Raw genomic sequence first — 13,654 nt, 5'->3', positions numbered from 1 at the left:
GTCTGTCCAGGACAGAGAATTAGCATGTTCTGCATTTCACTAACTGTCACTTCCTTTTGTCTTTCCAGTTTGACGGGGAGAACATGTATATGGGAATGAATGACAATAATCAGGAGTTCCTCTCAGCGAATCAGGTAAGGGTCACTTCACTTATGTGGGCTGTGAAGACTCAGAGGATGGCATTTTCAAAGCACCGATGTGATTCAGGAGCAGAAGTCCTATTGATTTTCAGTGAACTTGTGCTTCTAAGTCACTTGACTGTTTTGGAAAGTTCTACCCAGAGATTCAAATTCTGCTTTCATTTCCATCCATGCCACCCCGATGGCGCCAATGAGCTGTCATGAGTGTCACCAAGAACAGAGTTTGGCTCAAGAGGTAAGATGCAAATGTTTGGGGATGGCAGATAAATGGAAATTGGCTTCCCTACGAATGTCTGGGGGGTACTACAGGGCTTTCCTGGGTGCCTTTCTCCTTAAACAAAGAGGTGCAGTCTCTGCCATTCAATTGGTGCTCGTTACACTGCAGAGCTGTACTGTTATTTTAGATCTCTTGTGCTCTCTCCTTTCGGTACATGGACGTATCCTGCAAATAAATAAATCCATAGCTTGCTGAGGGAGAAAACGGGAGTAAGGATTTACTCTTCTAGATCTAGGCATCCAGTAGCAGAGGGCCAGAATAGAAGTGCTCACCCTCTAGAGCAAAGTATGGCTGTCTCTCCAAAACGGCATCTGATCATAGACATCTATGGGATGGAAGCTGTGATTCAACAGTCCCTGAGCGTGCGCTTAAAGTTAAGCATATGCTTAAGCCCTATTGACTTTACTGGGACTTCAGCACATACTTTAAGTTCAGATCATGCATGAGTGCTTTCTTGAATGGGAGAGTGAGAGAGGAAAGGCAGTTCAGTTTGCATCACTCCCAGATGTCCTATCTCTAGGAGTACGTCTACGCTGCAGTTGGAGTTATAATTTTCAGCTTGGGTAGACGTACATACAACAGCAGCGTGGCTGTGTTGGCCAGGCCAATTGCCAGGGTAAGTAGCTAGGATATCAGACAGGACTGTACTGGGGCAGCTACCGGAGCCACTGCCTGTGCCACTGTGGCCACGCTGCTATTTTTAGCTCAGTGAGAGTTAGTGCATACACATCTGCTCGAGCTGGGAGTCAGTGCTCTCAGTTGTAGTACAGAAGAGCCTTAATATACAGAAAGCCATAGGACAGTGTGGCAGTGCCTCCCAGCTGGAGCGGTGATGATGCTGTGTTGGAGCATCTCATTGGCAGGAGCTAACTTTTCAGCCAAAATACGAGTCTTTCATTAGTATTTCTGAAATTTAAGGTAGGGACTTTAAAATGGGATCCAGGTTACAGTGTATCAATTTGTAGGCCTAGCAACCATAGTGATGTCCATTGTAAACTATGCCAACTAACGTGTTAAGTTATTGCATCACAGATTTCATAACAAGGCCTTGTGAGGATTTCTATCCAGGCACAAAATACTACCAGCTTCCTAGTTCTTGGGAAGCTGATTATCTGCTGTCTGGGACAAGGTTACAGTACATTCCTGTTGTTTAGGCTTCTCACTTTTCTCATCATGGCTATAAATGTTGAGGCTAGTGAATCATTTGTTCACATCTAGATCAGATATTAAAAATGATGTAAAACAAATGTTAAACTGAAGACAAGAAGAAAAATTGAGAAGTAGCATACATGGGCTTGTCAGACCCATGCAGAGTGAGAGAGAGATTGTGCCATAGGCTTTCAGAGATGGCATGGAATGGTGCTGTCACAACGGCTCCAGAAGAGAGGGACTGCTCTTTCTCAAGAGATTTCCGAGGTGGAAAAGAAATGCATGTTGCAATCATCAGGTGTTAAAATGAATCAGCAGAAACAAATCCTTAGCAAGATCAGTGCCTTGTATTTCGAGAAAATGGTCACAAGAAAATAAATAAGACAGATGAACCTAACAAGTGACCAAAAACTCCTCCAACCTAGGGATCACCCTGGCTGCTAAGCCCTGGTGTGTGCAGTCTGACCTCCCCAAAGACAGTCTGCCACCTCAGATTTTCAAGCACCCGCCTCCCAAGCACCTGGGCAAGGAGAGGGGGAAACTGAGCCTGAATTAACCTTTCTTTCATTGGGAACTGGGTATTGTCACTGACGAGGTCAGATTTTCCTTTGTTGTCTGATCTCAAAGGGCTTGATCTTGCAAGGCTCTGAGCATTCTTTCCCCGTTGCAGCAAAACATTTAAGGTGTGTTTAATTTTAAGCATGTGTCTAATCCCAGTGACCTCAGAGCCAGAGTGCATAGCACCTTGCAGGCTGGGAGCCCAGCGGCAGTTCTTGACTGGTGACATATTTCTGCCTGGCAGGACAGGGTGGGGATGCTCCTTTTGATGATCAGTGCTTGTTCTCATTTGACTTGTCTAGGAATTGTAAAAGAGTTTCCTCAAAAAGGACGCAAGTAAAACACCGCAGCCCCCTGGCTTGGACTGTGGGGCTGAAACAGCAAGGGAATTGTTTGTCGCTTATCTAGATCAGATGCCAAGGAGCAAATGATTCTGAAATGTCTGAACTGAAGCCATTCTGGTCACAGGGATTGCAGGTGTTCAGCATCTTTTGGAATGGAGCCCAAAGTGTATTAAGAGTATGAATCATAAGAAGGGCTGGGAGTCCTTGTGTTAGAGAGAACCTGAGGAGCAATAATTTTACATACTAATGAAGAAAGGTCAGAAGTTCTCAGTCCAATGGACAGCATGACTCACCTGGGCACTTTGAATATGAAATCAGTAATACAGTGTGGGAGAATGGAGCATACTGGGACCTGAACTGCAGCCAAAAGGAACAATTTGTATTTCCTATTGTAAAGTGATAAATTTTATCTCTCAGACCTTGTGCTATCTCACTTCCTCATTATGTGGGCAAATTGAGGGAAACCAGAATAAGAACCACGGCTAAGAGATGAGGAGTAAATTTCTCCTCTTAGACAGAGGAGCCAACTTTCTAATAAGGAGACACATTTCATGCATTTGGGAATAAATGTGCAGATTTAAAAAAAAAAAAATTCTTAAATCTAGTAAAAGATAAATACAAATGGAAATTCAAGCCATGTTTTAAAACACAAAATAAACTTAAAAAAATGAAGAAGGAAGAAATTAAATTTGGCTAGGCATAGGATCAGCTAAGGGTAACTTGTGAATGGAATTTACTAAAATTCCCAAAAACACAACATCCCACACAAGCAACACCAGATCAGCAAAAAGCAATTCCGTACATGTCCATCCATTGTGAAAGATAGCCGTCCTGCGGTGGGGGGTGTCAATGTAAGAGGAAGAGGGTGTAAGAGGGTGTTTATGTCTTAAAGGAAAAACAAAGTAGAGCTGTAAGCTCCACCACTTAGCCCACTGGTTGGCTCCAAGAGAGGGAGCAGGGGTGGGGGTACCTTTCCAAGCTCTTTCAACACTGAAGAAGACAACATACTAGATATGAGGGAGGACATCATAGGAACCAGCATAGTGGGGGCGGGGGGAGTTGGTTTGGAGAGACTGGAGGAGACCAGCATGAAGGGAGGTTAATGGCAGCATGGTTAAGAAGGCTGAAGGGTCATTAACAATTCCCAGGCTGTTATAGTTGTGGGTTTTTTCCCCCTCCGTACAGTGCTATATGTGTCTGGTACATTCTGTATGGCTTTGTGTCACTCCAGTCTGGGGCCGCATAGCCTGAGCTGCGTGATAGCTCAGCTGCCTTCTCCACTTTTTCTTTCGTTTGGGACGAATATTTTTCCATCTGGGGCTCTCTGGCTTGTTAGCCGAGCTGTGAGGAAGCTCAGGGTTCGTGGTGCCCTTTGCTCCTGTCGTTGCTAGCAGGATCCTTGTCAGCTGCACTCCCTGGCACACCTGCTGGGACAGCTTTGTGGCTCTTATTTGCTTCCCTGTCATTGCCACTTCTCTTTGCTCTTTTTTTATTGCAGCCCTATAAACTGAGGGTTTTACAGTCATCCGCATGGGAGGGAGGAGAGCACATTTAGTGGCTTCCCTTAGTTAATCTGCAGAATTGTTTTGGGCTCCCATTCTGAGGCCCGCAGAGAGCAGCATATTCTCCCTGCTTGCAAAGCCCACTCCTGCTCTGTGGCACCATGTTGGTTCCTCCCTGGGCTGCTCTGTTCCCTTGCACTGTGGCATACAGGACTAGAGAAGGCTTGCAGGGACCTAGGTGGGATAATAGCGGAGGGCAGGTATGGGAGGAGGCTTTTGGGGAAAGGAGAAAGCCAAGGGAGGATGTAGAGGCAAAGGGGGAGAGGGGTATAACCACTAGAAGCATCGTGAGTGGTGGGGAGGCAATTTAGGGAAAGAGGGGAGTTGTTGCTTTGCTTCCCTTTCAGCCAGACAGCGGGGTGCAAAGACTTCACAAGCAGTGTGTGAAGTGGGCTTGCATTGGTAGGTGAATGCCCTGCCACAGCCTCGTTCTGCTGTCCGATGACCTCCAGCTGGGGATGGAGAGAGGGGAAGAGATGCACACCAAATGGGTCAAGATGAGGCTGATCCAGGGCCCTGAGCCCCTGTAATGCTTTGCTGTATTCAGGGTCAGTGGAGAAGAGGGGCTGGTAGACTGGCAAATGAAGGAAGTAAAGCCCAGAAGCCTATGTGGGACACCTGAAGGGTGCTGGGAATTGGATACATTGATGAGTCTACCTGGGGGAGGCCCTGCAGAAAGAGAACTTCACTAAGGCACAGGAACAATAGGAACTTTGGCTCAGACCTTCCCATGCAGAGCTGCCCTGTCCTAAATAAGCTGCATCCTCATCAGTACCCAGACAGATCACTGGCCATGAGTTTTGCAGCAGCAGGGGTCATGCAGATACTGAGGAAAATGCATCAAAGACCATAGCGAGCTACATGGTGACTAGTTTCACCATTGCCACTTATCCGTACCTTACATTTCACCCTTCCTTCCTGAGGATCTGGCCCTGAAAGTCCTGTCCCAGCTTGCACAGGCACAATGCAGAATTTGGGATGGTGTCTCTGGAGCCATTCTCTTTCCTGATCCTCCAGAGTCCTGGTTGGGAATCTAGAAGGTAGAGAACAGTAGCGGATATGGAGGCAGGAAGTGGCTAAGACCACAAGGCAAATTATCAGGTTACTAGTATGGATGTCATCCTGCTATGCTGGTGTTAAGCCTCTGAGCACGGACAATGTGGGGCAGATAATTCCAAACTCTTGAGCAGACTTGGACAGAGCTGGGTGCTCCTGCAGTCCAAGCGCTGTGATTCTGTCCTCGCTGACCTGCCCCAGAGCCCAATACTAACCATTGCTGGGCGGCGATGACAGCAGGGATGGAAGGGAGATTGAAGGAGTGTGAGGAATTCAGTCTGTGCCCTGAGAGCATCTCAATATTACCACTAGGTTTCATGGCACATTTTACCAGAGTTGCCAAAAAGAGCTTACCTGGTGTGTAATGGCAGCGACCGTTCTGTATTCCCAACTTCCATCCTCAGTAGTCTCTAGCCCTGCCACTCTTTACTTTTGCATTATTGCTTGTTTACCTAAGGGCGTTTTATGATGCTGGCCATGACTTCATTACTAAGAACACCAGTGTTATAGTAAAAGGAATGCTCCAGATGTTATTTATTATTTGCTGAGTGCATTACATTCAGAAGTACAGCTCCAGAATCTCATTTGAGAGACAGGTAAGTCACCACCACAGGTACGACTTTATTACATGCATTTGAATACCTTTCAGAGCCCAGATTCCTTGGAGATAAATAGAAATCATAGTTACTAATTGTAGCATCCATTATATTACAGTATAACCAATGGATCTGTTTTTTTTCTTCATTTCCTATCCTGAACTTTCACATAGTGCCGCTGTGCGCTGTTAGGCACGACATCCATATGAGGAGAGACTAGAAAGATTAGGGCTGTTAGTCTTTGAAAAGCGATGACTAAGGGGGATATGATAGAGGTCTATAAAATCATGAATGGGGTGGAGAAAGTGAATAAGGAAGGATTATTTACCCTTTTACGTAACACAAGAACTAGGGGTCACTCAATTAAGTTAATAGACAGCTGGCTTAATACAAAGAAGAAATTATACCATTACACACAACTAACCTGTGGAACTTATTGCCAGAAGATGTTGTGATGGCCAGAACTATCACTGGGTTCAAAAAAGAACTGGATAAATTCATGGAGGATAAGTCCATCAGTGGCTATTAGCCAAGGTGGTCAGGGATGTGACACTAAACCTTAGACTACTGGTTGCCAGGAGTGGAAGATGGTGGATCATTCCATAATTGTCCTGTTCTGTGCACTCCCCCTGAAGCTCTGGTGTATAGGCCACTGTTGGAGACAGGCTAACGGGCAAGATGGACCATAGTCTGACCGAATATGGCAGCTCTTATGTTATTACAGTGGATGCTGTGTTCCACCCCAGAGATGACTGCACTTCAGTGATGGTGAGAGAACGTAGTTCAGGTCAAATTCATCAGTGACACCTGAGAAATTCTAAATTCAAGTTAATGGATTATCCACTTTATAGACCACGAGCTATTTTGGGGCAGGAAAACTGCTTAAAAATATGGCTAGATTTTTTTCTGTGATACACCAATTTTATGCTGGGGTCGCTCTATGAAATCTGTTGAAATCAGTAGAATTACTCCAGGGCCAGACTAAGCTAGTGTGATGCAGTGGAGAATCTGGTCCTATACGTATATAGTAGTTAAGAACTAACTCTCTTTTTTGCTTATATGCTGTAGCTGATTTTTAAAGTGCAGCGTTGTGCTTTCTTGCACTTTTGTTGCCCCAAAATACTAGTTGGGGATTAGATTTAAGATTCAATCATTTTTCCATTGAACGTAATGGCTTTTAGCTTTTGGATTTAAATGGGCTTCCGTGCGCAGTGTTTGTAACTGAAATTTGATGATAAAACTGCTCTTTTTTTAGCACTTTCTATCCAGGAGTATCAAAGTCCTTTACCAACAATTAATTAAACCTCTTTCTTTCCCATCTGGTAGATAAAGTTGGGGATATTGAGACAAATAGGGACACTCTTACACAGAGAGGTGAAGGGGCCTGATCCTCTGAGAAGCAGCCCCTGTAAGGGTTTATACACGTTCAGCTGCCCTGACTCAGCAACTTGCAGAATTGTGTGCTGAGTACTCTTCCTAGTCTCTCAGCGGTGAAGTGAGGCTCAGATCCCAGGTCCCCATTCTAACTGTGTGCACACTTCTTTCCTTACTAGTGGTAGCATGTTGTAGAGCTGCTGAAAGTTTTGTTTCCAGGCTATCCATTATATGTCATGTTTTCATGCTGGAAAGAGGCTGTCTCAGTTGAGAACTATACTTATGCACATGGAAGCCTATGACATAATGGAAATGCTGACAGACCCTTAGCCACAGTGGCAGAAACTGCTCCATGAGAATAATTCCTGTCGTTCAATCAGATGAGAGGGACATATGACCCCAGAAATGAGTCAAATGCAAAATGTAATTCAATCCCCAACAGGGCCCATGGTATTAATGCAACTTGACATCTGATCAAACAACCGTGGACATTTGACCCCTAAGATGAGTGAGGTATCTATTGTGTCTAATAAAGTTGGTAGAGTGTCATTCTTCACCCTTGTCAGTTTTCTTTTTTTGGAAACAAAGAGAAGGAGCTAAATAATGTAAAATCTGGAGGAATGTACAGGTGGCCAATGATCCGGTGTACTGTGCAAAATAAGACAGAAGTGGGAATTATGCTTAAAAAATAAATGGAGAAACTAGCCTAGCAACATGAATGCTTGTGAAGGCAAAGGTTAAGACATTTGGAATGTAATTTGATATGCATATAAGGCTGGTTTGTTTGGTATTAATGGTGTTTTTTAACTTACAGTGAGAATGTAAATGCATTCTACAAACATTAATTAACTAAGCCTTACAATACTCTGGAAGTAGGTGTTATCTCTGTATTACAGATGAGTAAACAGGCACAGAGAATAACTTGCGTGAGATCACCCAGTGGTGAGGCAGTGGCAGAACTGAGAATAGCATCAAAGTCGTGACGCCCATTCTGTGGCCTATCCACTTACGCAGTTTCTCCCACTTTATGCACGGTAGACAGAGCAATACAGTCTAATTTGTAGAGACATACATTATGTTACAATGCAGATTGACAGAAAGGGGCTCTTCAAACTGTCTACTGGAGACAGTAAGAGCTGTTTGATAAGGATGATTCTAACTTTTCCTTGCAGCAATGTGATCAATTCTGTCTTCACTTGGCTCTTGAATGGGTGAAGTGAGACTTTTTTCCCCCTCCCTCTGAGTGAGACAGAAAAATACCAAAAGCTTTTCTGTGTTTGTAATTGAGACAGTATGGCCAGGTTCTCTCTTGCCACCTTGTCTTTACCTGGTGGCTAATTGGCTAAAAGGTGTTTTAAACAAGAAAAGGTGTGATAGATTGGTATAGGACACCCCAATCCAGAGCTGATATGTAATAATGTTGTAAAGCAACATGAGTGTGCCAGCAATGCGATGCTTTAAAAATATCATTATTGTGAATATTGTGGCATGTCTATACATAGTTTATACCAATTTCACTGCATCAGTTCCTACACCAGTTACATTGGTACAGCCAGTAGTGTGTATGCAGTTACGCTGCTATAAAGGTGTTTATATCCGTGTAGTATAGTTCAGAAAGTGACACCAACACACGCAATTTTTTACTAGTATAACTGCATCCACCTAGGGCTCATACTGATTGAACTGTATTAGTTTAGAAACCATGATAGTTAAATTGGTACCAAAACTTTGTGCACATAGGCCCCAGTGTTCACAATAATGCTATTTTATAGCATTGCACTGCTGAGGCACTCCTGCTACTTTCCAACATACCAAAAAACACAAGCGCTTAGATTTTAAGAACTGCATATGTGCATTTGTATATAAAAATTGCACAGTGAAATCTGATTTGGATGTGGGAGATTTCTAACACTGCACCACAATTTTGGTAACTAATGCACAAATTAGATACAAAATGCTGAAAAATCTGGGGGAGGGTGAAAGTATATCATATTTCAAAACATAAGATGCTTTCCACCACAAGTCCATTTCACAAGTCTGATTTCACAAGTCCATTTATTTTATAGAAAGCAGTTAGTATGTTACTGTTTGGGCCAAATTAATCATTGGTGTAAGTCACAATAACTCATTCCAAGTCAATAAAATTGCACCCATTTATATCAGTGATAAATAAATTTGGCCTTAAATAAATCTGTTTGTTTATACGTGTAAGTGTGTATATAAAATAAAGGCCAGAATTTCATCTCGCTTAATGTAAATGAGGAGTGAATGAATTCAGTAGAGTTATGGCAATGGAGAGCTGTCATAGGTGAGAGTAGAATCAGGCATATGATAGTGTGTGTGTGTGTGTGTGTGTGTGTGTGTGTGTGTGTGTATTCACAGTGTGAATGTGTATAAATCAACATTTATCTACTGTATCTATTTATCTTCATACATCTTTAAAATTTGCTCTATATTAGTCACAACCGATACAGTGTCTCACTGATCTTGGGGGTCAAATGGTCAGGGTTGTTTGATCAGATGTCAAGATGCATTACCGCCATGGCCTCTGTTGGGTGTTGAATTACAACTTGTATTTGACTCATTTCTGGGGTCAAAACGTCCCTCTTACTTGATCGAATGACAGAAACTGTATAATTTGGATATATCCCTGAGCCATATGGGTCTGAGTGCTGCTCTAATGTGTTTTATAAAGGCACAGCTGTCTTGGTGACTTATTTAAAATGGGAATTTGAAGTAGTGTTCTTGCCATTTGATGTCCTCATTCAGGGTTGCATTGCATTTATCAAATAATAAATAACATTTTAGAACACTCATTTTAACATAACAATAGTTTTGCTAGTTATGAAGAATTGGCCATTATGGTAGAACTGAGTTTGGTAAACGAGCTGTAATGCAAAAGTAAATAATAGCATAATTAGATCCTAATTAGGATGCCAAGAACGTCCTCATATATTGCTGGTATTACAAACTGGACAAAATCAATTTGGCAGACCAAAGTTATACTATGTGCAGTAAAACTTTGTGATAATATTGGTGGATGCACTTCGCTCCCTCCCCCTAAAGATCCAGTCTCAACTGAATTGCAACAGAATGTCAACAGAAGAGTCATAGGTAAAGTAAAGCTGGACAATGGACTGGTATATACAGTGCTGTTAAGTTGAGCCCACTCCACATCAGAGACTCAGGGCTTGTTCATAGGGTCCCACAATGTAGACTACGGGGCTAAGAGTTGCAGTGCACACTGTGTTGTGCTGTAACTGCCCAGTATAGATCCTGCTATTGCAAACTAGGTATCTGTTAGTTCATTCTACCAGGGTCCACATGGGACAGTTCCAGTACAACACTTTAATGCACACTATAACTCTCATCCCAATAGTCCGCTCAGCAGGGCAGGGATAGACATGCTCTTACAGTATGAATCAAACAATGACACAGACCCTAAATGCATTCAGAACTGCCACCAGCATCATAGCATCACAGTAATGTTGGGCGAGAAAATGTGAAGAATCACAACAGGAGGAAAACCAGGAACTTTTACACATGTGTGCTCTTAATGAAGTGGAAGGAATACAATCACTCCCCCCCCCCCCACACACACTCTTCCTCCTCCCCTCCCAAATAGGAAGCTTGTCAAACAAGGATTCAGGCATCAAAAGGGAACATAAATAGGTGCTTCAGCCAGCATAACTTAAGTGATGAACTGCACCTGTGACTGACTATTGCCAAGTGAAGTCTGGGGTGGAGTCTCCGTTCATTACAATGAGAAATGATGATAGAGGGAGAGAGAGAAGGGGAAGGAGATATGATGAGGGAGAGAGAACAAGAGGAAGGGTCAAACTCTGAGTCTGCTATCCCTTTATAGATCTCTCCTTCATCTCCACAAACTGTTTCTTCCTCCATTTCTTCCCTGCTCTTTGTTCTGTTTCACTTTTCCTTCCTGTATATAGGAGAAGCTGGGCCCAGATTTATGCACCAATGGTTTGCTGTCCCAGTGCCCCGGCCAGCTACACACATGTTACTGGCTCTGAAGGATGCTTCTCTTTGGGATCAGAGTTCCCCATTGCTCTGGTTTACCAAAGACCTGCCGTTACACAGCCGCTCTGCTGGCAAGGCTATTCTTCTGCAGTGTGATTGTTTGGCCTTCCCAGATGGTGGCTGTCTCCCAGCCAGTTTTTTTGGCCATCAGTACTTCCCTGCCTCTCTTTCTTGCACCAATTAATTAGTCAGTGTTTCTTCCAGTACTTGGGGTGGAAAGTGTGTGACAACATTAAGGATCTGTATGAATAACAGCACCAGGGCTAGTATGTTTATCATTGCTCCATTTCCGAATCTGAAAATCAAGGGCTTTGGAGAAGCATTTTGGTGAATGTTGTTCCTTAGTCTAAGACTTTGGAAATGAGCTGACTGGTGAGTTAAAGAGACTCCCTTGCATTGTAGCTGACTGGCCTGTCATGGATAGGACTGATACAGTGACTGCAGATAAGGAGGCAGAGGTAGGGCATGGATTAGCCTGTACTTTGACTCTGTGAGTGCATGGGGGGAGAGAGACATGTATGCAGAGACTCTAGGGGGCAATAGAGGTGTGTTGGGTGGAGGGTAGAAGGGGAGAGGGCATTGGCTTTCACTCCAGTTAAAATACCTAGGTGGGTGGGCATCAGCTTTGGATGCTGTGAGTTACTACATGGGCACTGGTCCTGAGTGGCTGCTGGGAAGGGGAGGGGAAGAGAAATTCCCAGCCGGCATGTGCTGAAGGCAGAGCAGAGCCTGCCTGCTAGCCTTGTTGAGTCCAGTGGGCTAGGGCTTGGGAGATCCTCCACTGTCACAAACAGAGCAAAACGGTCAGAGAAAGATTTGACCGTGCATTGCTCTTGGGGTGGTGCAGTCCTAAGCCCATCTGAGGGAAGGGGAAAGGATGGTCCATTTAACAATGAAAAAAGAAATACAATAAAAATAGGGGTTTTGTTCCATGTGGGAGCAGGTCTGCTGAGCAGCCAGGTATACACAGTGATGCTGCAGCTTGACAGTGAGATGGTAATGGCTGCCCCAATCCAGGCCAGCTGCAAGCAGCAGAGATTTCTCAAATCCTGTGGCTAAAGTTTCCAGTGCTACTCTGTTACCCTCTTTCCTTTTTCTCACAGATACTTGGGTTGTTTTAAATACCCTTCTGTTTCCAAGCATGATTAAATCTAAGGGTCAGACTCAAATACAATTTCCAATCCTTACACGCATGCCAGGACACATGTATGTCCCCAGTAAATACCAGAGAGACAAGGTGGGTGAGGTAATATCTTTTCTTGGACCAGGACCAACACAGCTACAACTGCACTGCACCCAACAAATACTGGCAGTCCATTTACTGTTGATACATAAATGTTAATAGGTGCAAGTAAGTTGAATTCAGTAACCTTGCCAAGGCTGCAGCACTGACTCAGAGCAGGGATTTCCTCCAACGTTTTCAGTATTAGGCTGCCCACAGATGAGCGCTTATTTTATAGCATTGTTGAAAGAAACCAAGAGCCTCTATGCATGTATGAGTGACAGCTGTAGGTGTCCCTTATTTTGAATCTTGTTATGTTAAAGAGTGAACAGAAGATAACACAGAAAAAGCAAAGTGTGCTAGGATGCTATGGGAAGGCTTCTTGGCGTGATTTCCATTCAAGACTCCTGGTGAATTTTCAGCTACCCATGCTATTTAATGAGTGTCAGGGACCAGTGTTTGTTTAAACTTTTGGGGGAAGAGGCAATCTTTTATAGTCTTTATAATCCATTGACCTTGACTACTTAAGGAATACATGCACCAGAGGAACATTAACCAGTTTGGGGGGAAAAAACCACTGATATTATCATAGTAGGCTTTGAGGAGTAGGCAGTTTGTCCTTCTGGCTTGTTGATTTCTTGGTGATTCTAAATGTAAGCTACTATTCTATCGATTTCCTTCCCTTGACTGTCTTGCTTCACTGAAATGCCTGAATGACATGAGTGACCTGTTCTCCTTTGCTTTTAATCTTCACAAGTTTTGTATTTATGAAATTCATGGTCAACAACAACTTGGATATAATGTATTTTAGAAATAAAATAGTTGACTATTGTTGTTATAATAAAAAGAACTAATATACAAAGTTCCTAACTGAAACAGTGAAGATTTAATTTAATTTAGATGGGGAGAAATATATTTAGAATTCCATGATGAACAAAATGTTAACACAAGTTAGTTACATGAGAGTAAATGCAGTATCAAGCAGAAGTCAAGAAATGCAAAAGTTAAGGTTGAACAGGGAGCCTTATCTCTGCCCACTTTTGTGTGTGTATTAAGATATACTCTCCACTGTTCATATGCTATTTTAGAAATATTACTGTATAATTGTATATGCTGTGTTGGAGGATCAAAAACAGAGAAACTTTACCAGAAGACTATAGGGACACACCAATAAATATGAAATACCCTCCTTACCAGGTTATGCAGCAACAATATCATGTACCATATTTTAAAAATGAGCAACATAATGTTATATTCAGGTTAGTGGAATAAGCAGTTAATGGAAACCTTCCTAAACAGGACTAATAGTGAGGTGAATGCAAGTACAAGTGAAGATCT

The 13,654-nt window shown here is 43.1% G+C and overlaps 1 protein-coding gene across 3 annotated transcripts in view; it reads left to right on the top strand.

The window, feature by feature from the left end:
* TOX2 (TOX high mobility group box family member 2) overlaps positions 1–13,654 on the top strand; it is a 244,493-nt gene that overhangs the window by 92,474 nt on the left and 138,365 nt on the right. For all 3 annotated transcript variants that reach the window (XM_067554501.1, XM_067554499.1, XM_067554500.1), the window contains exon 2: positions 69–134. In XM_067554501.1, coding sequence (XP_067410602.1) covers positions 69–134 — 66 coding nt within the window. The remainder of the gene's footprint in view (positions 1–68; positions 135–13,654) is intronic.

Source organism: Emydura macquarii, unplaced genomic scaffold (genome assembly GCF_026122565.2).
Source record: "Emydura macquarii macquarii isolate MOO-44397 ecotype Brisbane River unplaced genomic scaffold, CSIRO-AGI_Emac_v2 contig_1483, whole genome shotgun sequence".
Lineage (NCBI taxonomy): Eukaryota > Metazoa > Chordata > Testudines > Chelidae > Emydura > Emydura macquarii.
This window is presented reverse-complemented; position numbering and strand designations above follow the sequence as displayed.